This window comes from Phialemonium atrogriseum (assembly GCF_030411735.1).
Source record: "Phialemonium atrogriseum strain 8032-3 unplaced genomic scaffold QBC33scaffold_32, whole genome shotgun sequence".
Classification (NCBI taxonomy): domain Eukaryota; kingdom Fungi; phylum Ascomycota; class Sordariomycetes; order Cephalothecales; family Cephalothecaceae; genus Phialemonium; species Phialemonium atrogriseum.
Window position 1 is genome coordinate 33,884 of NW_026848169.1, and position 23,193 is coordinate 57,076.

Consider the following 23,193-nt stretch of genomic DNA (forward strand, 5'->3'; position numbering starts at 1 on the left):
CAACAACTCTTGCGCTTGTGTGAGCAATGTCTATTCTGAAACCTCATCCGCCTTAGAGTGCCGATACACCGTGTTCATGGCAGCGTCTCTGGTTCTCGCCATCTTGGCTCTGTGCTGCTCTTCGGCCCAGGGCAAGGGACTATGGTCAAGCACACCAGCACAGTACAATGATATTCTCCGCCAAGCATACCCTGTCGGCAACGGCAAGCTTGGAGGTCAGCCACCTGTGAGAAGCCGATCCAACCTTGGTCAATTCTAATATCATTCTTATCATAGCAATGCCGTTCGGACCGGTGGGTAGCGATAAAGTGAATCTCAATGTCGATTCTCTCTGGGTAGGAGGGCCATTCCAGGGTGCTGTAGGTAATTCCTTTTCTTTGTTCGTGATTCAACCTTCTCTCTGCCCAGAGCTCGCCTTAACCAGGGGAATGTGGACTTCGAATTTAGTCATATAACGGCGGAAATCCGACTTCACCCGTGTCTGAATATCTGCCAGGGATTCGTGACTGGATTTTCTTGAATGGTACTGGCAGTAAGTCTCACTTGCTACTTCCGTCTTTTAAGTCAACGACCATCTTCTGACAAAGATATTAGACGTTACGAATCTCCTCGGCAGTGTAGAGAACTTTGGCAGCTTCACTGTTCTTGGTAATATTAGCGTTTCGATCGACGGGGTTGAATCTGCAAAAACGTATAACCGGTCCCTGGACTTTGAGACTGGCATTCACACAACGTCGTATACCGCCAATGACGGGAATACGTACACATCCACAGTGTTCTGTTCTTACCCGGATCAAGTTTGCGTCTACGACCTAAGTTCGACAGCGGCGTTGCCAGAGATTGCGATATCGTTTGAGAATTTACTCAGCAACGCGTCCCTTTTCACCGCCTCTTGCGACTCGTCTGGCTATGTTAGGCTCGCTGGCCATACTCAACTTGGACCACCGCTCGGCATGAAATTTGATGCGATAGCAAGGCTCAGAAGCAGGGCATGTACGGCATACTGCAGTTCCACCACTCCAGGGGCCTTGGTCATTCCGGCCGGATCGCATATCCGCACGTTCAACCTCGTCATCGCCGCAAATACCGACTATGACCAAACCAAGGGGGATGCAAAGAACGGGTACTCTTTTCGAGGAGAGGATCCTGCACCTTACGTCGAGGCCACCACCAGGGCAGCGGCTTCCAAGGCCGAGACCGACATCCGCCAAGCTCATATTGCCGACTACCGCCATCTTGCTAACCAGTTCACTCTAGAACTACCTGACACGGCTGGTTCTGCAGGTCTCGAAACGTCCGTCATAGTGTCTCGCTACAATTCCTCGGGCCCTGGGGATCCGTACCTCGAGTCCACCCTCTTTGCTCTGGGCCGCCACCTGTTTATCTCATCGGAGCGTGACAACAGCCTTCCGACCAATCTTCAAGGACACTGGGCGCATACGCTCGTTTCTGACTGGGGATCCGATTATCATTCCAACATCAACTTTCAGATGAACCACTGGGGTGTCGACCAGACGGGCCTCGGTGCTCTCCAAGTATCCGCTTGGAACTATATCCAAAACACGTGGGTGCCGCGCGGAACCGAGACGGCGAAGTTACTCTATGACGCACCCGCCGGATGGGTTACTCATAGCGCCATGAACATTTTCGGACACACGGGGTAATTAGTGAACCCGCTGGACCTCGAAGGGTTCCTCGATGAAACTCAGTAACGCTGACGGAAATGACTTTATTTTAAACAGGATGAAAGACAATCCCCGGTGGGCCGATTACCAAGGTAATCAGACATATCACTCTGTCTTTCGTCGATTGATGATTAATTAGATACTTACTAACTACTGGAACACAGTATCCGGTGCTTGGATGATGCTCCATGTCTGGGATCACTTTGACTATTCCCAGAACACGTCGTGGCTTACCACGCAGGGATACCCGTTAATCAAGGGCGTCGCGCAGTTCTGGATCTCCCAGTTGCAAGAAGATGTCTCTTCCAAGGACGGGACTCTCGTTGTCAACCCGTGTAACTCGCCCGAGCATGGCCCCACCACATTTGGATGCACTCATTTCCAGCAAGTGCTATTCCAAGTATTCGACTCCGTCCTCGCAGCAGCCCCCACAGTCGGCGAAAACGATTTGTCTTTCTTGCACAATATCACCTCCATGCTCAAATCCCTCGACAAAGGTCTCCACATTGGAAGCTGGGGGGAGGTGAAGGAGTGGAAGATCTCGGACAGCTATGGTCAGACTGCATTGCCTTTGTACCAGATCAGCCAGTCGAATCTCATTGGAACTGACAAAGTTTGTAGGATACGACTTCCAGGGAGACACTCATCGACACTTGTCCCACCTCATTGGCTGGTATCCCGGTTACTCCATCTCGTCCTTCCAAGGCGGGTATGCCAACGACACAATCCAGAAGGCCATAGAGACAAGTTTGATAAGCAGAGGAATTGGCTCTGACTCGGACGCAAATGCCGGCTGGGAGAAGGTATGGCGAAGCGCCTGCTGGGCGTTGCTCAACGACACGTCCCAGGCCCACTTCGAGCTTCGATATGCCATCGAACAGAACTTCGCCAACAACGGACTGTCCATGTACAAGGGTCTGGATCCTCCATTCCAGATCGATGCAAACTACGGTTTAGTCGGCGCCGTGTTGGCAATGCTCATCGTCGACCTGCCGACACTCAGCAGCGACAAGAGCACACGCTTTGTTGTTTTGGGTCCGGCGATCCCCAAAAGCTGGGGAGGTGGCCAGGTGAAAGGGTTGAGGCTTCGGGGTGGTGGCTACGTTGACTTCCACTGGGACAGTGAAGGTGTCGTTACGGGTGCCCACCTCACGGACAGGACTGCTCGGATTAAAGTCCTGAACAAAAGTGGCTGGATATTGGCTTCTCACTCCTAACTAGACAATTAGTCTAAGAGAACACATTGTTTACCTGGCCCCACTAATGCCTCCTAGCTGTTCGCTACTTCTATCATTCTTGCAGACCAGGATCGTCTTGTTATCATTGCGCCGACGACGATGACAACTAGATGTGGGAAGGATGACGCCGGAGAACAGCCTCGATGCTCGAGAACCGGGGGTTTTGCCGACTACCACTGGAGAATCCCATCTCGTTTCGGCTTGGAGTCACTCCGGTCGATCTGAAGTGGTAAGAGAAATGCCGATACCATGTAACGTATCGGTGCTGTTTTTCAAGTTGGCCAGTGGGAATATTGGTGTTTGGGTATGGTTCTAAACTATCCCCATGTCCTTATTGAACTTGTCAATATCTTACACCTTGATGCCATTCCCCAGAGCCAGCCCCGAAAAGGTGTCGCCACGGACAGTCAGGTGCGACGCACATGAGCCGTCGCTGCCCTGTTTCGGCACCGTGAAGGGGCCGGAAGAGCAGCACACTCTTTGATAGATTGCCTCCGTGCCATTATCTTGCGGATCCATGGTTGGCCTAATCTAGAGCCAAAATTACTACAACTGAGCCTGACAATGGGGATATCCAGACTTTTATCAAGCCTCTCAGCGCCAAATCAGATTTTCACTTAGGGTAGACTGTCCTGTCGCGACCTTTGCCGTCAACGACATCTTCAATGTCTCCACGTTTTCTCTCCGTACGAGATATCAAGCCCACCATCCATCACGCCGTTTCCAAATTCATATCCAGGGCTGCATCGCCCCCCTAACCGTCCCCCGCCGATATCTCTACTATAGTTCCGCCGTTCGACATCATAACATGGAGTGAGCCGGCTTATGTGCCTCCGGTGTCCAATTTGTAGCACTTATCTTTTGGAATCGACTCATTCTGATCCCACTAAAGAGGGCAGTTAGTATGATGCAGGTCTGCTTAGGATCCAAGATACCTACGTGTTCGTGGACGCAACCATCGACCCAGAGCCATCTGTCCGTAGTTGAGTACTGCGCGTATGACATGTTTGTACTAGCATCGAAGCACCAACTGGTGCTTTGCTCGCTTCCTATCTTGTTCCCAGTGCAGAAAAGGGACCAAATGTTGTTCGGGCCGTCCGCGTACCCTGGATGATGTTGCTATTGTGCGTTCAATGTTTAGTACCTACTCTATCTTGTTGTAAAAGCTAGACAATGTAGAGGCCGAGCTGAAATAATGAATCACCTTATAAGTTGAATCTATGAGGGAGAACATCGTCCTGGGATCGCCATCAACCACAAACGCACGATAGAACTCGTACGCCCTCAGTGCTGTCTCCTCCACAGTTACCGAGGCATTTGGTTGACAGAGGGCGGGAGGTGCTTTCAAGTTGCACAGGTTTTCTCTCTTGTGGAGAGATTCATGGTGTGGCACAAGCTCAGAGACAGAAACGTCTCTAGCCGGGGCAGCAAGGCCAGTGATAGGCGCTAAGATTCCTGCGGAGAGCAATAGTAGAAGCCGCATCTTCACAGTAAGAGGGACCTGCAAATGTTGAACAATGGGACATCACACATCATATGCGGTGACTATATAGCTAGGCATGACAAACGAGGCCTGGATGGGGACGTTGTCCATTGCCAGTTTTCTGACGCGGGTAAATACTAGCTAATTAGGCACCTTGGTGATAATTTACGAGCAATATACGCACACAACCCAAATGAAACCAAGGCGTGTGTTATGCTGTGAAAGCCAAGTGAGGGGGGTAAGTCCATTCCCCCAACCAATCACTCTTCGGGATGCCCAAGACGACTGTATATCGCGATCTAACAACAGCTTCAATTGTAAAATTTCCAACCCGAATTCGAATGTCATGCTTTCAATGGCCTATTTCATGGCCTATGAGGACTCAGGTCTGGTTGTAAGGAGCTGGCCACAGAATAGAGCAGACCAAAGAGCATGGATGAAGTGTGGCCACTCGTCAGAGTCGAGGAACATTGGAAGGACATAGCAGACGACTGTCTCCGAAGAAAATCGAGAACCCATGTTCCAAAAGTAAGCCCCAAGGCAACCTTTCTTGAGAGCTCCGAACTATGATGCGATTCTTCGGAAAGGAGATGCTTGTTGCAAAACTTAATTGAATACCAGTCCATACTGGCGGCGATTGTCCGTTCCGCGATTACCATTCCCCCGATACAAGACCGACCGCCAAGATGAGATATTACCGATACAATATTGCTAAGAGGCACCTCCGATGACATCCCAACAGTCATATTGGTCAAGTTGTATTCCATTGGGCCGGTTTGCAATGTCAAGTAAGATAAGCATTCCCTTAGTGGCGTGGCTCTGCGACTTGGAGGTAACGTTGGGTACCCCTGGGCCTCGGTGGTTGCCTCTCTCGAGCGGGCCTGGGGGTGAACATGCGACACGGCGTGGCCGCCTAGGCGGGACCTGTGCTGGTGGGGGATTCACGACCATGACGAGGCCGGTCGACTTCCCTGGCATCGGCCGGAGGCCTATCTGGGCCCATTTGTTTGATGTGCTTGTCAAGCTCTCGGTTGTGTGGCTTTCGCTGTGTCATATTGTTGCTAGGGGTGGGCGGTGGGCGGGGAGCGGGAAATCGGCCCCGCCGTGATTGTTATCGGCGGTGTCTACGGTTATTGTCACGGCAAGTATCCCCCCTATCGGAGCGACAAAATTGATGTCAGGAACAGCGTCGTCAGCGGTCCTTACACTCACAGTTACGTGGCGTGTACTCCCTGGTGAGACAACAGACAACGTGGCCGGAATCTGCGACCCATCCGACCATGGGAACGCCAAGCCTTCATTTAGGACCGACACCACGCACCCCTTATGCGAGTCCCCCATCGTCGTCGAGGCCTGTTGGTTTCCCCCGTCAGCGACCTAACCGACCGCAGCCCCGGGGCTCACGGCCTGCGCGAGTTTATCCATATCAGATCCGGCAACAGGGACCGGAGCCGGAACTGAGATCAACAGCGGTCAGGCAAGGGCTGGGCGGGTATGATTATGGGAACCTCTTCTGCAAGGCCTGCACCGAAGAGGCGACGGAAGATGGAGATGGGGACAGCTCTATAGGCAGCGAGAGGAAGGAGAGGGGAAGGCGGATGTTGCCCTATTCCCGGACCATAAAAACGAGATTGTGGAAATAGGGGCTATACTTGTGGTACAAATGCTCTCAGATATCGTTGTGTCCGGAATAGAGAGGACTTCACAGTCTGCATTCAATACGTCTGCGGCACCGAACGCCTCAGCGTAAATGCCTCCTGATCTTTGTATTATGCTCCGGGGCATCGGTTCAGCTAGACAGGGTTATTGGGTGTCCAAGAAGTCGCTTTGCAACGAAGGAGGGGATAAGAGAAAAGAGGAGACTGGGGGAAGGAGGCGAAGTCAACTAGCTTTGGAATCATCCCAAAGCTATCTGCCAGCATAAACTACTCTCGTCGCCCCCGAATTCTACGTGGCTCAGAGGGAGTTCTCTTAGATTTAAATGGCTTTGTTTTCCCCATTTCCCTAGGTCCCTTCGTCTCCCTTCATCATCACCTCAGAGACACTCACACATTTCTCGCCTTGAACACGTGCTTATGAACCAATCTCTGTCATGGTCTGGCCAAAAGGTGACGGATTACCAGTCTACCTTTACCTAGAGAAGGGTAAGGACGGGGAGTTCGTCTTTGATAGACCTGACAACCATGGCTGGACCACGGAAGTCACATCAGGAAAGATGAGGGATATGATTTCCTAGTCCGAGGGAGGACATTATGTCGGACACGTCATAGAGTCCAGGTAGAAACAGTCTACAACATCGTGGTTTCGCCGTCCAGGATGTCCTCGAGTGCGCTAAGACTTGTTGGTCGTCTGATTCACTGCATGGATACTGGTGTTATAAGTGGCATTGCCACAAACAGTGCCCAATAGGTTCGAATGGAACTCTCGTCGGTCTCAGGATGTAGTCGCATGTCTTGTCTAGGCATCGCGTTATCAACCACGCCGTTTACTTTGTTTATATCGTTGACATACTCCCTAATAGCGACGGCGACGTCGTTCAGTGCAGGATTGACTGGTGGAGCGGCGCGGACAGCGGCTTCAAATGCGAATGGCTCTGTGAAACGCTTTGAAAATTTGGAGCACGAACAAGCACTACTTAAAGGTACTTTAATGTACGCCGCATAGTTTAAAAGCCAGAACTGGCTGACAACCTTGGCCCATACAACCTCCACATTCCGAAGCCCGCTTGCTCCATGAGAGTACTGTCATTGTAGTTGCAGGTATATAGAGAGTTGGCGAAGCCACTTAACTTATCACCTACTAGGTTGCAGTGAAGCGTGTCGTCTCTCGCTGGCAGGGAACGCGACCCGCACCCGATCAGAGGTCCCCTACGCCTCGGCCACTACAACGCCCTCGTCCCTAGGCCCACTGTTGCCAACTTCCCATTCTTGACTGCCATGGGCGTAGATTCAGTTTCCCGTATTCCCAACGCAAGCCCTGCCGGTGAACAAGCTAAAATGGAGCCCTCTACATCTGTGGATGCGCTCTCTAAGCCATCAATCTTGGGTCAGAAACGCCACCTCCTCTCGTCGAATCACAGCCTCTTCAGCCTACTTTCCCTTCACTTATCATAACACCCGCCTGGCCAGGCGGACACAGACGCTCAAGTCACCAAATGGCAGTGTTATCACATTAACTTGTAGTATTAGTATGCTTCTGTACTGATTATTATTGGTCTTAGTATTAGTGTTATTATTATGTACTAAATTGATTAAATTAATATGCAAGACTGCCACCCGGACTTCATTAAGCAGTTCACCGAACAAGAATCCCAAAAGAGGGTGCGAGGCAACAGAAGCATTTAACGGTCATGCAGTGTGCCACACTCCGCAGATAGCCGCAGGACATATACTTCCTCCAGCCAGATTACGCCAACAACACCGGGGTCAACATTGCTAGGGGTCTACAGAAATAATAGACTGGCGTTGGCCTCTCCTTCACACATGCTACTAGCTATCTTAGAGGTGCTACAAGTTCACGAAACTAGGTGCCTGGACCGAGGTGATCAAGAAGGCCGACCGAGCAATGGCGAGGACTTCCTCCACCACTTATGCGAGCCATAGCGGTTCAGATCTTAGGGCTCATCTTAGGAGTGCTTCCGTCAGTGCAAACAGCTGTACTCCAGCGCCACCGGCCGTTACATGGACATGAGTGGCAGCATGGAGGTCATGACCTGAAAGATTGACAAGAGGCTAGAAAGGCCAGATGATCCGTCAAATTCAGCCGGACGACCCAATAAGAATCTACAGGTCCTAGAACATACGCTGAATGAATCCAAGCCTCCCTCAATCTAAAATTCATGATGACTGACGTGAAGCACTTTCGGGGCTCGCGGCACTTCTACAAGCCAAATGTACAGGTAGGGATCGTGGGCGGGACATAGGAAAAGACATTTGCCGGCAACCAACAATCACCTGGGTTATTTGCCACACATGAATATAGGACAGTTCCATAATTAAATCGCCATATCACCGGATAATAATCCCGGTAATGCGGTATGAGCTGATTCGCAGACCTGGGCCACCTTGTCTCCCTTTTATTATCTACTCTTCGCTGGCTTGCTATTGAATATGAAGGGAATAAAGTTTTCTTGGCTGGGTGGGGAAGCTAGAAATGCCGATGCAGGGAGTTCAGGGCAGGCCCAGCCTTATAAGAGTCGAATGGACACGGGATTGCGCCTCCCCTGCCTCGACTACCTACTTCTGCAAATCTCTAACTCCCTACTGCTAGCACTGTCGATACCAGGCCCACCGTCGAGATGAAGTGGCTTTCCGCAGCCCTCGCGCTCGTCGCGCCTGTTCAGGCCGGCCTTCGCTTCCCATGCTCGACTTTGACCTTCCAGCGCCTTGACCCCGTCGTCCAGCCGGGCGCCGACCCGTCCGCTCATGTCCACCACATCGTCGGTGGAAACGCCTTCAACGCCACCATGGAGGGGGATGTTGGCGCGAGGGCCACGTGCACTACCTGCCAAATGTCGGAGGACTTTTCCAACTACTGGACTGCCGTCTTGTACTTCAAGCATCCTACCAACGGCTCCTACCACCGTGTGCCGGTTATTCCTGTCCAGCCCCTATTGGGAGGTTCGAATGGTGCCCAAGGTGGAATCACCGTCTACTATACCCAGTTCGACTTGTCCAGGGACAACCTAGCGCAGCAACCGATTAAAGCCTTCCCACCGGTAATTTCACCCAATATTGTGGCGCTGTCTGTTCAAGATTCTCATACTCTATAGGGTTTCCGTATGACGGTGGGCAGCCCAGCCGCAAGCTCAAGCCCGCACGTCGGCCTACGTTACCAATGTCTGCAAGGGCAAAACAGAGGTGCCGAGATGCCCGACTTTCCCACCAAGCCATGCTCCGGCGGCATCTTCACTACCCACCACTTCCCCGCGTCAGTAACCTGTTTATCCCGACATGTGTGATATGTCATGTGATATGTAAGCTCATGCTAACCGGGCCTAATTAGATGCTGGGATGGCAAGAACCTTGACAGCCCCGACCACCAGTCTCACGTGTACAACACTATCCGATCAGATGGCTTCACAAATGCCCCTGCCTGCCCGGCTTCTCACCCTATCCGTGTCCCGCAGGTCACGTACGAGACCGTATGGGATACTACTAAGTTCAACAGCCTGTGGACATCAGGGCCCAACCCATATGTGTGGAGCTTCGAGGGAACTAGTGGGTACGGCACCCACGCCGATTACATGTTCGGCTGGAAGGGCGATGCGCTCCAGCGCGCTATGGACAAGTCTGAGTGCTTCTACGACGGCTGCGGTTCTATCACCAAGCAGCCCATGGCCACCGCCAACCAGTGCACCGTCAAGCAGATGGTCATGGAGGAGACCGATGGATGTACGTTTTGACATGCCCTGACACCGATGATATAATAAATGCTAACTTGTACTAGGGCTTAAGGAGCTCCCGGGTATGTCGGAGATGGCAAAGTCGGCCTAGGTTGGCAAGGGCCGGTCTGTAGTTGAGCCCATGGCGATTCTTTTCACCCATTAAAATGTACAAGTTTGTCCGTTGGGCCTTGTGGGGCTTTATGTTCAGATTAGGTTGATTAGTAGCACGTAGCTATCTACATACACTGCTTTCCGCAGATCACTGAACATAAGTCCGAACGGTGATCAGGCTTACCTTTGGCATCCCTTTTTGCCCCTTTGTGTAGTCCTGCTGATAGGTTGAGTTTTCCTGAGAAGACTAATATAATGTAGGACATGACTCTGTATCTAGGTAAAGCATCACCATGAAGATCCCTTCGAGCATGATAACCCATGGTTTCACCTTCACCTCTCGGGGAAAACGTGGCCAATATGCGAATAGCTGACCAAATTGGAAGTCGCGCCTGTTTGGGAAGGGGTTCTACTGCGCGGGCAGTTTGCTCCTCACGCCTGCGGGCTGTGCGGCTCAGCTGGGGACAGGCCGGTAGGGTTTCTAGCATGCGGCAGCATCTTCCCGCCATCGCCATCCGCCACTGTAGCTTCCTGTACTAGCGATTGACTGACTATTAGCATTACTTACCGCATGTAGATGCAACCGACTCGTCATCATCCGTATCGTAGTCGTCCGTATCATCGTCATCCCCACCCTGGTAGTCGCACTCTTCGTCCAACCCACCACACTCTCAGTCCTTCTCCGCACCGGCAAGGTCTGCATCCTCGTCCTCTAACTCAGAAAGGTCTTCGTCAAAATCGACATCAGTCGCATCCCTGTCCTCCTTTATGGTGATAGCGTTCACTCGGTACAACCACGACGGGAGAGAGTATCTCCGTGGGCGACGAGGCTTTTCAACGAGCGAAGCAATTGCCGGGAGAGGATCGACCCGGTTCTCGCGTTTGCGTTTGCCCATTGTTAATGCGAGCGAGCTGCTGGGGCCGCTTCTTGTTCGGTTGCGTTAAAACGCGTCACGTTGAAGCGTCGATTGCAGAACGTCACCCTGGAAGTGTTGACGGATGAAAGCCGAGACGTAGAACTCGGGGAAAGAGAACTCGGGGGAAGATGATCTTTGCTGCTGGTTGTGATTGGCGTTTTGCCAGGGGAGGGGATGACTAGCCCAGTGGGGTTTGGATCCGCTTTGAATTCGCGGCAGGAGACATGCGAATCTGCTTTAAATCTCGTATTCAGCCCTGAAAAGGGGTGCAACATCATATGCCCACTCCTCACCACGCCCTTCAACACACCACCGTCTCCAAGCCAAGCTATGGCCATGCGACTTGCAAAGCTCTCCCATAGTCAATCCAACATTGCCGAGGGAAAGGGGGTTGGATGATCAAATTCCTCAAGCACCGTACTCTGGTCAGCCCGAAAGACGGCGACCTCACCACCCCATGGGCTCGCGAAAACGTGGGGTCGCCACCATCGCGTCATGTCTGTAGATAGAGTACAATGGTTATGCCGGGCAGCCAGACTTCCCAAAAGCGCTTTTCAATGCGGAACCGCTGCCGGTGGGAAAATTGGCACCGCATTAGGGCTTATGCAAGACTCTTATGGAAAGATACTGGTCAAAACGTCGCCATACTGCTTGTACGACAATCCCATCTTCTCAATATCGTAGTCGTTCCAATAGCCTCCCCCGCCAAGAGCAGACCGCTGATTCCAGCCGGCAAATCTAGTCCGCGCCTCCGCTGCCGTTGTTCCTTGAGATGGCTTCGAGTCGTTGGTGACCCACACGAGCGGCACGACCTTCATCCCGAGCGTAGACTGCCAGCTTCCGGGGTCATTGCGTGCGCCGCCGTCGTAACACTGAAGGTACACCCTGTCCAGGAGCACGTCTGACTCCTTGAGGCCATTATTGAGCTGCGCCTCGACGGTAGACCAGAAGCCCGTGTTGGTATACGGCGCAATGGTATATTTATACCCGACTTTCCCGAGCATCTTGGCGAATGCGACGGTGCTCGCGATGTCGTAAATGGACTCGTCGTCGTTGTTGACGGCATCGAGACCCCACGCCGTCTTCAGTGCCTGGAAGTTGCGGTACAGCGGTGTCTCGGCGCCGGGCCCTGGGTTGGCCATCAGCGCGCTGACGTGCTGGGCGTTCATCGAGATCTCGAGCCTATCGACGCCTGTGTCGTTGCTTGTCTTGAACGAGCGTATCTTGTTGGCAAGTGCGTCACCGCCGACATAAGTACCGTTGGATGCTACAAGGACGTCGTTGCTTCCCGGCGTGTTCGAGTAGTATTTAATGTCGCCGTTGTCGAGGACACCGACGCCAAAGATGATGAGAGTGTTGAAACCGGACGTCGTTAGGGCTGTGGTATTTGACTTCATCACGTCCTTGAATAGGAATATGCTCCTTATGTTCGCAGCGAAAGCAGGTTGAAGAAGAAGCCCCAACAGTAGGGCTCTTGCCAATGCGTGAGACTTCATCCCTTTGAGCAAGTGCATTGTTCCTCGCTCGGCGACTTGAAATTATGAGTGTCGATTGAGGGACATGTCATTACAACCATTCGGTTGTCTTGCGAGCGATCTCAACATCTCGCGACGGCGGCGTAAGTCATATCGGCAATCCTTTTCTTGCTCCGTAGTAACATGGCTTGGAAAAGAGGGGTAATTAATTAGCTGGTTTCCCTAGATAATATCTTCAATATTGGGAGCCTTTCCATATTTGCTTCCGGCTAAAAGAACGCCAACCGCGAGAACACTTCAGTGAATGAAGTCCTGCAAGAAAAGCAGTCCACCAAGAAAAGTCTCATTGTACGGATTAGATGTGTGTGGCTAGTGCATTCTGAGCTTTTCAGCCACACTGCAATTTCTCGGGATACTGTACCGTATCTCGACATTGATCTGCGACTTCGAAATAGAAACAAGTAAGTTGATGGTGAAATTGGATATCTCTATTAGATACCTAGTTCGCATCCTTGTCAGCAGCTGGTTATTCTGATGTTTAATTATCTCAGAAGGCGAGGTCAAGAGCAACCCAGCACCCAGTTGCCAAAAAGGTGGGGCAAATCTGTCTCCAAACAACCCCACTCCCCCAAAACAAAACAAACAACAGAAAACATCACCACTCACTTAACCACGAAATCCTAATTAATTTCCCACCAGCTTCCGAAAATACGTCTGGCTATTGTCGAGGCCTGGATGCAAGAAGTTAACCACGCTCTTTTCTCTACATCACCACTTTCTGTTCACGTTCAGGGGATTCAGACTTGCCCCCAGCGCGGCGCAGTAACTCCTTACTCGCCAACGGCGTATCCTCCAGCGAAACGGCGACGAGTCTTGGGAGATTTACCATCGGCGACTACCAATCAACGGATCATGGCCACAGAACAAGACCCCGCCGATGCGCCGACGCGGAAGCCTACTCGAAGATCTCCGCGAACTCCCTCACCGACGAAAAGGCCTGCGGGAAAGCCTACACGAACCAGATGCCCTGCAAGATCCGGACGGAGGGACACACACAATTCACTGTGGAGAAGACGTTGGGGATGCGACCCCTCGCGCAGTGGCGCCAGCCCAATCTCGACGGGCGAATGCACTTGCCGTTCGCGAACGATTCGCCCCTGCAGCTCCTCTGTACGAGACATACTCGGACTCTCTCGCTCGATCGGAACCGCCTGAATCCTCCGTACAGTCTCGAAACACCTCCCATACCTCCCATTCCTCAACGTCCAAGCGATCCAGCAGCCCTGTTAAGCGCACGGCGGGACTTCAAGACGTCGGGGCGGACATTTACTACCGCGGCCTGTCCGACAGCGGGCGGGAACTCGGGAGCCGGAACCAGAACCTCCTACGCGATTTGCGGGCTGCGGCTGAGGACATGGGGGTGATTCCCGCCGCTATCGTGAAGCTCGTCGATGACGAGATCCAGATTAGGGCCAACACGGTGGATAAGGACGCCACAAGTCGCACCGACGGGGATTTTTGCGAAGAACTGAGGGCGGTACGCAAGCTCAACTCGGCGTCGAAGAGGTGCGAGAGGAGATTTGAGTCCGAGCCCGAGTGGAACGTCGCTGTCCACTCCGTCTTGCTGCGCTTAGCTTTGGGAGATGACCCGAGTATTCCCGTTGTCTTTCGAACCATGTGAGTACTACGGGCAACCAAGCTTGTTTCCTCGAGTCCAATACTGACAACCAACCCACCCAGTACCAGCGTCAAGATCCACCCGCAGTGGATGCCGGCCCCCTCGTCCGGCCTCGTCACGCAGACCAAGATGGCCGACTTCGCCATCTGCCTGGGCGCAGACGACGACGACGACGACGACCCAGATTCGGACGAGCCGCGCGACCTACGGAACCCGTACCGGGACCCTCTCTCGCGGCACGTCGTCGTCGTCATCGCGGGCACGTCCTCGTCGGTCACTCGGTTGCGCTGCGCCACTGGCCCATCGCCGTCAGCGTCGAGACCAGGACCGACAGCAGGCCGAGGGAGGAGGCCCAGGTCCGGCTCGGGGCCTGGGTCTCGGCGCAGGCGCACCGCCTGCGCAGTCTCGCCGTCTCGGGCGGCGCATCGCCCGACTCGGCCGTCGCGCTGCTGGAGGGGATCGTCTTGCCGCTCCTGCAGGTCGAGTCGGCGGTGTGGACGGTCCTGTTTGCGCGGGTCACGAGGGTTGCTGGGAATGAGCTGCAGCTGGTAAGTCTTTGCTGATCATGCCTTGGTCTTTCCTGGTTTCTTTGTTAACCATGGTTTGCCATGACAGAGAATTTATTTGGGTTTGAAGTTGGGGGACACCAAAGTCCATCCTGGGGACATATTGTCTTCTCAAAGCTATTGGGATATTACAACACTGGGCGAACACGGAGTTTCGGGCGTGGTGGCATGAACTGTTAGACCTTGCTGGGGAGGATCGGCTTCCGGACGCTGATGTCACAGGGTAACAGGATAGTACAGACACAATAACACACTGGCTTATGTCGTCGTCCTGGCCAAGGGCCCTGGATCTAAGAGGCTATCGGGCCCGCCATGTCGTTGGCTCATACAGTCATCCATGGTTAACTTTGTACCGTAAGGGTAAATGATGAGGGAGTTTCGGCTACGGATTGTCCAACGACACGGTGATGTAAAGCCGCAAATTAAGGCGTCATTGATGGTCATTGATAGTCAATGCAACGGTTCAAGTGCGTTGTTCTTCCTCGCCCATGCTTGAATTAATGGCCAATCTATGTGAATCTCTATACCTCAAGTATCTCTTTTGGCAACCTTTTCCTCCCCATCTATTACCTTCTCGACCGAGACCGGGGTGATAGTTCCTCCCGACCCTTGACCGGTCAGGGTACCTTCCTGAGTGCTCGATCCGGTTAAACCTCTCCAAACCTGCAATATCTGTTTCCGCCCATCGATAATGGGAAAGAAGCCAGCAACAAACATGGTGCCCCAGACCCAGATGATCGAGATGACAACCCACACCGAGAAGAACTTTTTCGAGAAGATGTAGCTCGAAGCATAGATCGGGAGTGGCCTGAGAGGTAGAAACTCGGTTAGCGTGGGGGCAAACTGTCACATGAGCAACTCTCTCCGACTTACCATAGCACCCAATGTCCGAGGAAAGTAGCCAATGACCACACCGCCGAGATCCTGCCCCAGCGCTTCAGCTTGGCCTTGTCGGCCTCGTAGCTCGACCTTCCCTCGCTGCCATCACCATCTCCAGACACTTCGATCGAGTCAACGCCCGGAGCACCTTCGAATGCCAACCGTTCCTTGCGTAAGTCGGCCCAATCGTAATTGGCTGGCCGCATGAGCGAGATGACCACCGAGTACAGGGCTGGGCTGAGAGCCGACGCGACGGTGCCGTACATGCATGGCAGGGTCTGGCCCGTCGACGCGACCGATATCTCTCCAGTGAAGGCGTGCGCTGTGCCCAGCCAGACGGCGATGCCTGTGGCCAGTCCCAGTAGGGGGGATATGATGGCCGCTGCGGTGGACTGCTTCTTCCAGAGGATTGTGAACACGGTAGGAAAGATGCCAGGGCAGGTCAGAACCCCAAGCATGTACAGGGTCCAGCCGAGATCGACGTTGCCATAGTGTAGCGCCGTGGAGAAGCAGGCGGAGAAGATGCCGAAGAAGACGACACCCGCGTGACTCCAACGGATGACGTCGGCATCGGTGGCGTCGCGGTTGATGTACTCGCGGTAGATATCGAAGCTGATGATGGACGAAACAGCAATGACTTGGGCCGAGATGGTCGAAGTCACGGCCATGAAGGTGACGAGCAGGATCGCCGCCGCGCCCCCTTTTCCGGCCACGGCGATGGCAGCGTATGGAAGGACCAAGCCGTTGGATATCTCGGTGCCGCTCATGCGCCGAGGGAAGGTGGGGAACCGGCTTGTTCCTTCCAAGGCGAGCGCGCCAAGACTCATAATCGTGCCGAAGCACCACGGAATCGCAAAGTAGGCGATGCCCCCGACGATATATCCTGGGACGACCGCTTCCGGGGCGGCGCTGAATGCCTTCACGAAGAAGCCATTGTCCATGACGACCAAGCCAAAATTAGCTAATAGATGTATAATGCCGAAGAGGATGGCCTGTGGTGATTTAGTTTCCAGTCGGATAGGGAGGAAAAGGGGGGGGAAAGGGGGAGAGGGGAAGAATGGGGAGGTAATTACTCACTCCTTTGCTCGTCATGGTTAAGTACGAACCATTCTGGTTACCTTCAACAGGAGTCTGTCTCCCAGCTGCGGTGATGAGTTCCCATAGGTGCTCGACAGAGGAGATCTCGGGGGTCGTGAACGTTTTAACCGTGAAGAAACACACGATGATGGTGATGACAAAGGTGTGGAAGTAATCTGTCAAGAACGTGGCCTTGATGCCCCCGACGAATGTGTACAGAATAACACCGACAGGTAACAAGAAGGTAGCGGCGATGATGTGCATTCCTGTGCTGTTGGGGTCCAAAGTCAGCTTCTGGGTACTGGGTTTGAAGTGCGAGGGAATTGGGCCAGTATTACAGCGCCGTGATGGCAGCACTCGCCCCGAGTAACATGTTCGCCACGGCAATGATGTTGTTGATGAGGCAGAGAACTATCCAGACGATATGACCGACTTTCCCGTACCGAATGCGTACGATCTCCAACAATGTATGGGCCTCGGGAACTCGAAGCTTGCAAACGATGCCCAGGAGTGAGAAGAACACAATCATAGGAGAGCATCTGCTTTATTGTTAGCTGCAATGCCCCCTCCATAACTATACTCTCGGATCATCTTGATCAGCCATGGTAGACAGACTCACCCAGCGGCAAACCAAAAGGGACCCGCAACACCAAAGTTGTAACCAACCAGCGAGCTTCCCAGCATAGCCGTACTCCAAAGCCATGACGAGATCACCGCCGATGCGGTCAGGCCAGTCCTCACGCTCCGGTTGGCGGTCATGAACATCTCCGTCTTCCGGTTATCCTCGCCCGTCGTCTTCTTCAACACATAGGTTGCCAGCACCATGGCGAAGGCAATTATGAACCCGATCGCAACCACCACGACATACCCCACTGCTTGGGACAGTGCAGGCTCAACCGCAGTAGCATCAGCACCGGCTGCATCGCTGGACGCTCGAGGACTGAGCCGCAACATGATTATTCCTCAACGCTGTAGCGGATTCGCTGGGGTGATGGAAAACGATGCCGCTCGAGAACAATCTCTAAGAGAGAGACTTAGGGAAAATTCCTGACGTGGGTCCCAAACCCTCAGTCTTTATGTATGATGGAGAGACGTTCTAGACCTTGAGAAAAATATACGTATTGGGTGAGTGCCGGTTCCAGGTCATGCATGGCTCATATTGCCTGAGATTTCTGTTCCCCAACCCAACAGTCTGGAACCATGAGCCGGGCTGCATATACTGCACGGATCCTAGAGCACATCGTGTTACAGGGGATATGTTGTGCTCTTAGGGTGAGTGACGCCACGGTGCCCTACGCTGTGAGATTGACCAACCAATAACCCATGGGACCTGGGGGAGAGACGGGATTTCTTCCCTTGAGGCATTTGCACGTGCAACTAGCCGCATTCTCCAGGTACTGTATGTACAGTACCTGGCCGACATCGCTCTCCAGATTATAGTGTACATACATACATATGCGCCCCTTGAGGGACGTCAACATGGGGGCCCAGGGGCGACCCGCCGGAGAGGGTCGTGGCGGTCAAGGGTGGTATTGTGTGCAGCAGCTAGACTCGACGGGTTACAAGTGCCGATGGCGTCGATTCATGAAGATATCACCTCATCCATCTGCATCCAGCTGGCGAATTGCAAGCGGCCATTTACTGGCTTGGGGTGAGAAGAGGGGAGTGAAGAGAAAATAAAAAGCGACTATCGCACATTAGTCTTGTGTATGGATTCGACCCCAGCCCATTTCCGGCGATCTGCCTATATTTGCTAAATTAATCAACGCGTCCCTGGGTCACATCCCAAGGGTACCGTAGAGGACAATACTGGCATTCCTTAACGTGTTTCGTTTTGTTGGCAGGCCCAGTGTTGACGATGGCGCCATTTTAGCTCCCTCGCACGCACGCGTGAAATATCTTAGAGAGGAGGGGTCGCAAACCCTGCCGTTTGGAAGTTGACACATGCTACGACGTCATGAATCATTACCGTAATGTAGTCTGCGTGAAAATGCCCTTCCTTAATACTAGGGTTTCCTTTAATTTTGTGCTCGCTCTCTGTGTTCTCTCGTCGCTGTCATTCCTAGGATCTGACATTATTATCCGCCAATTGGAAGACACACGCTAAAACCTAAGCCATGGCCTCCCCTAAGAAACAATTGATCATCAATGCGTTCGTCGAGTCGTGCAGCGGACACCAGTCGCCGGGACTGTGGGCACACCCCGACGATGAGTCTACCAACTTCAACAATGTGAAGCACTGGGTCAAGCTTGCGAAGCTTCTGGAGTCAGGGAAATTCCACGGCATGTTCATTGCTGATGTCCTGGTTCGTTCCACCCTTGTATAATTATGTGTCTGCCTGTCCCCACGCTGACACGTTGACTTTGAGGGAGCCTACGATGTCTACAAAGGTCCGAAGAACCCGGACCCGGCCATTGTCTCTGGCGCCCAATGGCCTGTCAACGAACCCCTGGCCCCCGTCTCGGCAATGGCTGCAGCCACCGAGAACCTAGGGTTCGGCTTGACGGTTGCAACAACATACGAACAACCGTATCATCTCGCCCGCAGGTTGAGCACCCTCGACCACCTGACAGGAGGGAGAATTGGCTGGAATGTGGTCACGGGATACCTTGACTCCGCGGCACGCAACCTGGGTCATACCGCCCAACCACAACACGACGAACGGTACGCCATCGCGGACGAGTATATCGATGTCATGTACAAGCTCTGGTAAGTGGGGAAAAGTAGCGTGATATCGGGAGCGACCTTGACGACAAGTCTGCTAACAAAGTTTCTCGCAAAAGGCAGTCATCATGGCGCGACGACGCGGTGAAATTGGACCGCGAGAGCCGAGTCTACACGGATCCCAAACTCGTCCGCACGATCGACCACGTCGGCAAATACTACACCGTTCCAGGCCCGCACATCTGCCAGCCATCGCCGCAGCGCACGCCCCTCATCCTGCAGGCGGGCACGTCCAAGGCCGGCAAGGCATTTGCCGCCAAGAACGCAGAGGTCATCTTCGTGGCTGGTCACAGCCCTGTGGTGGTGGCAAAGAACATCGCCGAGATCCGCGCCGCGGCAAGGGACGAGTACGGCCGCGACCCGGCCTCTATCAAGTTCTTGGCACTGCTCTGTCCTATCATTGGGGCCACGCCTGATGACGCACGAGCAAAATACGAGGAGTATGTGTCGTATGGCTCCGAGGATGGCGCGCTTGCCCTGTTTGGCGGCTGGACGGGCATTGATCTGGCCCAGTATGATGACGACCAGGAACTTCGCCACGTCGAGAGCAATGCCATTCGATCTGCGGTCGAGGGCTGGTCAAAGTCAATGCCGGGGATACCAAAGTGGACCAAGCATACAGTTGCGAACCATATCAAGATTGGTGGGCTGGGAGCTACGGTCGTGGGAACCGCCGAGGGGGTAGCTGACGAGATGGAGAGATGGGTCAAGGAGGCCGATGTTGACGGATTTAACATTGCCTATGCTCTGTTGCCGAGGACTTTCGAGGAGGTTATCGAGCATCTGCTCCCTGTGCTGAGGAAACGGGGGTTGTTCTGGGACGACTATGCTGTCCAGGGTGGCACATACCGTGAGAATCTCTACAGGAGCGCGGGGTTAGCAAGACCACCTCTTGATCACCCAGCAGCGAAATATCATTGGAAGGCAGAGTAGCATTTAGATGCAATCACACACGCCAGAGATTCCATTGAGCTTCCCAGCTATACAGTCGTGACGGGGAGCTGTCTTGAGGTTCCGCCATCGCACATGCTTTTGCGCCGCCAGAGCTCGCGATCGAGCTGTAATTAGTCGGTTCGAAGGGAGTGAAGTCTAGCCGTTCTCCATTAGAAGCACACTGCTCGTCGATTGTATTTTGCCGGATTTTCTCTCTTATCTCTCTTGGGTTGCTGCCTGATCTCGGTCAGGCGGCTGGCTACCTTCACCAAACTCCTCAAAAACTTCCGAGTTTGGTCCTGGATCAAGCTATGGAGATTGGTTGTTACCCCCACGTATGTAAGGGTATCGGCTTCGTGTTGTAATCCTAGGCGGTTATCGGACCTACGGTTGGGTATAGGCGGTTCTAGATGCAGCATAAAGTTTGTCTAGAATTCAGGGAAAGTCACGAGGGGTTCGGCTGGTGGATTTCTGATCGGGCATCGTACGTTAATACACCCTACGTAGTGCTCTAGGTCTGATGGACCTTCTCTACGCCGAGCCCGTCCGCCGCAGGGCCATGGTTGAACACCCAAGCGGCCAGACCACGGCCGTATTCGGCGCCGGAGCCATGGGCAGGGTGGACACGACTACCACAGAACCTCTATCCATCTCCCACTTTGAGACCTGCGGTCAAATGTTCTCTAAGAATGTCTACAGCTTTTCCGACTTCCGCGCTGAGACAGCCTCTTTGCCTGAGTGCTCCATGTTACTCAGCGGTTTGCTTCCTTTTTTCTTCTTACCCTTGTGCCTTCCTTCTCAATCTCAGAGCAATCAAGAGTCCACTTCACAAGAGCGGTGCCTACCGTCATCTATCGAGACGGCAGCTGTTTGCATCCATCTATTGCCTTCAGCACATGTCTTTCCGTGATCTGGTCTGGCGAATCCATCCTCGCGTAGACAAAGTTTGGGCGGGTGGGAATGGTCCTAATGATGGGCGTGGCTAGCTTGAACCTCCGCAGCTCCGAGGTGAATCTCCTGGTCTTGCGGCCGTGGAAAACAAGGTCTTTCTACTTGAGGTTATGCCAGTAAGCCCTCTCATATGGCGAGAACCATTAACTACTGCACTCATTCTTCCTGTCATAATCACGTTCCATACTCTGTCACAACCTAGGATTAGACCGATCGATCCTTGACTCCGGCGTCTTGACTGCACGATTTAATAAACGCCTATTTCTTTGCCCAGTGCATACTCATAGCATTTTGCCGTCAACCAGTGACGTTCTAAGTCTATTCTAGGCTCTGCAAATCCTGTCCCTGAATCATCTAACAAGCATGAAAGGAATAACCCCACGAGCGACTAGAACCCAAGCCAATATCCTCGAACCCTTTAAGTGAATCCTGCACTTCCCATTCTCTCCCTACCCTTCTTATTCCTTCTCTGCCCTTCCTATTCTTTTCCTGCACATTCTATTCCCTCCCTACACTTCCCATTCCTCCCCCCTGAGATTCCCCTAGATCCGTCCCCTCAGTAAAAACGCTCACCAGTGTCCGCGTCGTATCCCTTGGCACGAGGCTTGTCAGCATCGTAGCGCTCCTGACGACGCTGCGCAGCCGATCTTCCGTAAGTCGGGGTCAGAGGCCCCATCCTGGAGAGAAGGGTGTCAAAGTTTGCCTCATCATTGCGACTGTTCTCCGTCTGTGTCTTCTGCCCCAGATCGACCTCGGAAAATCCCGAGTATTGGTCGTCTTGGCTCGGCACATAAGTTGCACTCGCTCCCTGGGGAGCGACGTGATGGTGGTTTCGGCCTGCCTGCGGAACGGAGTGAGATCCGCCCACCTGTTGGCGAAGATCGTTCTGCACCGGCACGCGCCGGTCTTGATGCGTTGGAGCGACAACTCGGGCCGGCTGAGGAGGCGGAACAACCTCGCGAGGCTGCTCCGGGAGCTCGTTTTGACCGGCACCGGGCTGCTGGAGGGGAGGAGAGCGACGTGTGATTTCCTGTCTGTTCATCTCGATTCCCTGCTCGGCGTCAACTGCCTTACCCTTCTGCCACCATCGGATGTGTGGCCAAAAGAAGAAGAAGAAGACGAAGAGTCCGACTGCGGTAGCAAGGATAGCTACCGCAATCTTGAGGTTTGTGTTCTCCTCCTGGGTGGCCTGCTCGAGGGCTGGGTGGCCGGTCAGCTTCGGTGGCGCCGCAGTAGCGGTCGCCATGGTTCCCTTGGCGAGAAGACTTTTTTTCGAAGCTTGATGATTCTCTCTGTTCTCGGTCTTGATGACTGGTGACGATCTGGATGAGAATTTACCTGCGGGGGCAACCCATACTTATAGTCCGGAGGGTCCTCGAAACTGTTGGCGAATTCGCAGTGCTGTCTTTCATCAATGTCTTTATTAAAGACATTGTCCCTGTCAAGGCCATTGTGAAAGGTGGAAATTTCCTACCCCTTTGTTGTCGCTGGAGTTAAAAAGAATATAGTTGGTGTTGTCTGCTACAAAAGGCCATTGATACATACAAAACAATTCCTTTGTTCTCACAAACTTATACACATACCTTTCAAGCGCGAATCGTTTGGATACAACTAATTGCTTTTAGAATACTGCTCCTGGTTGCTATTTCAACATCTACAACTGTGCTGTAATTGCTCAAGGCAAGTGTGCAAAGAAAGTCCACAATCTCCTCGCATTGGAATTGGGAGGAATCTCTACAACAGCTATGACTTTTTGAATTGCGTCGCGGCAATGTGAAATCTCAGAAGAGCATTCTTCGTAGTGCTACCCCCTTGTAAATATGACTTGGAGGAAATGGTCCTCACGTTGAGGTGCACGCACACTGTGATATCAGGTAATCCGTAGTTCATAGGTATGGTAGTCTACGCGTTTTCCTCGACCGTCCTCACGGGTCTCTTGCCGATGGAGTTCGCGACATTACCAGCACCCTTGACTCACCGCAGACCAGGGAGTCTGCCTCGCGCCCACCGGTATCTTCATCGAGACCAAGGTTGTCTCCGAGAGAAACGCCGAGGCTAGGTACAGCTTGGCTTCTAGCTTGCCTCTTGG

The 23,193-nt window shown here is 53.1% G+C and overlaps 9 protein-coding genes across 9 annotated transcripts; 4 read left to right on the forward strand and 5 right to left on the reverse strand.

Annotated features, from left to right (window-relative positions):
• Window positions 1–76: 76 nt before the first annotated feature.
• On the forward strand, window positions 77–2,902 carry QBC33DRAFT_459666 (glycoside hydrolase family 95 protein; the record flags this gene model as incomplete). Its single annotated transcript, XM_060424937.1, has 7 exons — window positions 77–215; window positions 277–359; window positions 448–532; window positions 595–1,660; window positions 1,743–1,777; window positions 1,850–2,239; window positions 2,307–2,902. 7 exons carry the CDS (start codon window positions 77–79, stop codon window positions 2,900–2,902), a joined length of 2,394 nt encoding a protein of 797 aa, XP_060279512.1.
• An 844-nt stretch (window positions 2,903–3,746) lies between these two features.
• On the reverse strand, window positions 3,747–4,406 carry QBC33DRAFT_459651 (uncharacterized protein; the record flags this gene model as incomplete). The annotated part of the gene is made up of 3 exons (XM_060424935.1): window positions 3,747–3,809; window positions 3,863–4,042; window positions 4,128–4,406. The coding sequence occupies 3 exons, from the start codon at window positions 4,404–4,406 to the stop codon at window positions 3,747–3,749; spliced, it is 522 nt and encodes a 173-aa protein (XP_060279513.1).
• A 4,297-nt stretch (window positions 4,407–8,703) lies between these two features.
• On the forward strand, window positions 8,704–9,901 carry QBC33DRAFT_598426 (uncharacterized protein; the record flags this gene model as incomplete). Its single annotated transcript, XM_060431973.1, has 4 exons — window positions 8,704–9,123; window positions 9,178–9,335; window positions 9,411–9,799; window positions 9,855–9,901. The coding sequence occupies 4 exons, from the start codon at window positions 8,704–8,706 to the stop codon at window positions 9,899–9,901; spliced, it is 1,014 nt and encodes a 337-aa protein (XP_060279514.1).
• Window positions 9,902–10,335: 434 nt separating this feature from the next.
• On the reverse strand, window positions 10,336–10,799 carry QBC33DRAFT_518676 (uncharacterized protein; the record flags this gene model as incomplete). The annotated part of the gene is made up of 3 exons (XM_060426257.1): window positions 10,336–10,424; window positions 10,472–10,552; window positions 10,592–10,799. 3 exons carry the CDS (start codon window positions 10,797–10,799, stop codon window positions 10,336–10,338), a joined length of 378 nt encoding a protein of 125 aa, XP_060279515.1.
• A 635-nt stretch (window positions 10,800–11,434) lies between these two features.
• Window positions 11,435–12,316, reverse strand: QBC33DRAFT_459643 (uncharacterized protein; the record flags this gene model as incomplete). The annotated part of the gene is made up of 1 exon (XM_060424934.1): window positions 11,435–12,316. One exon carries the CDS (start codon window positions 12,314–12,316, stop codon window positions 11,435–11,437), a length of 882 nt encoding a protein of 293 aa, XP_060279516.1.
• A 607-nt stretch (window positions 12,317–12,923) lies between these two features.
• Window positions 12,924–15,000, forward strand: QBC33DRAFT_622936 (uncharacterized protein). Its single transcript, XM_060432862.1, has 4 exons — window positions 12,924–13,972; window positions 14,036–14,254; window positions 14,287–14,521; window positions 14,589–15,000. The coding sequence occupies exons 1-4, from the start codon at window positions 13,233–13,235 to the stop codon at window positions 14,709–14,711; spliced, it is 1,317 nt and encodes a 438-aa protein (XP_060279517.1). The 5' UTR covers window positions 12,924–13,232; the 3' UTR covers window positions 14,712–15,000.
• Window positions 15,001–15,067: 67 nt separating this feature from the next.
• Window positions 15,068–17,646, reverse strand: QBC33DRAFT_598436 (Na+/proline symporter; the record flags this gene model as incomplete). The annotated part of the gene is made up of 6 exons (XM_060431974.1): window positions 15,068–15,347; window positions 15,413–16,410; window positions 16,496–16,766; window positions 16,834–17,034; window positions 17,115–17,386; window positions 17,614–17,646. The coding sequence occupies 6 exons, from the start codon at window positions 17,644–17,646 to the stop codon at window positions 15,068–15,070; spliced, it is 2,055 nt and encodes a 684-aa protein (XP_060279518.1).
• Window positions 17,647–18,612: 966 nt separating this feature from the next.
• QBC33DRAFT_499468 (luciferase-like domain-containing protein) lies at window positions 18,613–20,153 on the forward strand (the record flags this gene model as incomplete). The annotated part of the gene is made up of 3 exons (XM_060425640.1): window positions 18,613–18,801; window positions 18,865–19,205; window positions 19,280–20,153. The coding sequence occupies 3 exons, from the start codon at window positions 18,613–18,615 to the stop codon at window positions 20,151–20,153; spliced, it is 1,404 nt and encodes a 467-aa protein (XP_060279519.1).
• Window positions 20,154–21,660: 1,507 nt separating this feature from the next.
• On the reverse strand, window positions 21,661–22,350 carry QBC33DRAFT_518681 (uncharacterized protein; the record flags this gene model as incomplete). Its single annotated transcript, XM_060426258.1, has 1 exon — window positions 21,661–22,350. The coding sequence occupies one exon, from the start codon at window positions 22,348–22,350 to the stop codon at window positions 21,661–21,663; it is 690 nt and encodes a 229-aa protein (XP_060279520.1).
• Between the last annotated feature and the right edge of the window lie 843 nt (window positions 22,351–23,193).

Bases quoted from the DNA above. Each gene is read 5' to 3' on its own strand.
- QBC33DRAFT_622936 (XM_060432862.1), top strand. From the start codon at position 13,233: ATGCGCCGACGCGGAAGCCTACTCGAAGATCTCCGCGAACTCCCTCAC. The intron at 13,973-14,035 runs GTGAGTACTACG...CAACCCACCCAG, and splicing joins CCCGTTGTCTTTCGAACCAT to TACCAGCGTCAAGATCCACC. The intron at 14,522-14,588 runs GTAAGTCTTTGC...TTGCCATGACAG, and splicing joins CTGGGAATGAGCTGCAGCTG to AGAATTTATTTGGGTTTGAA.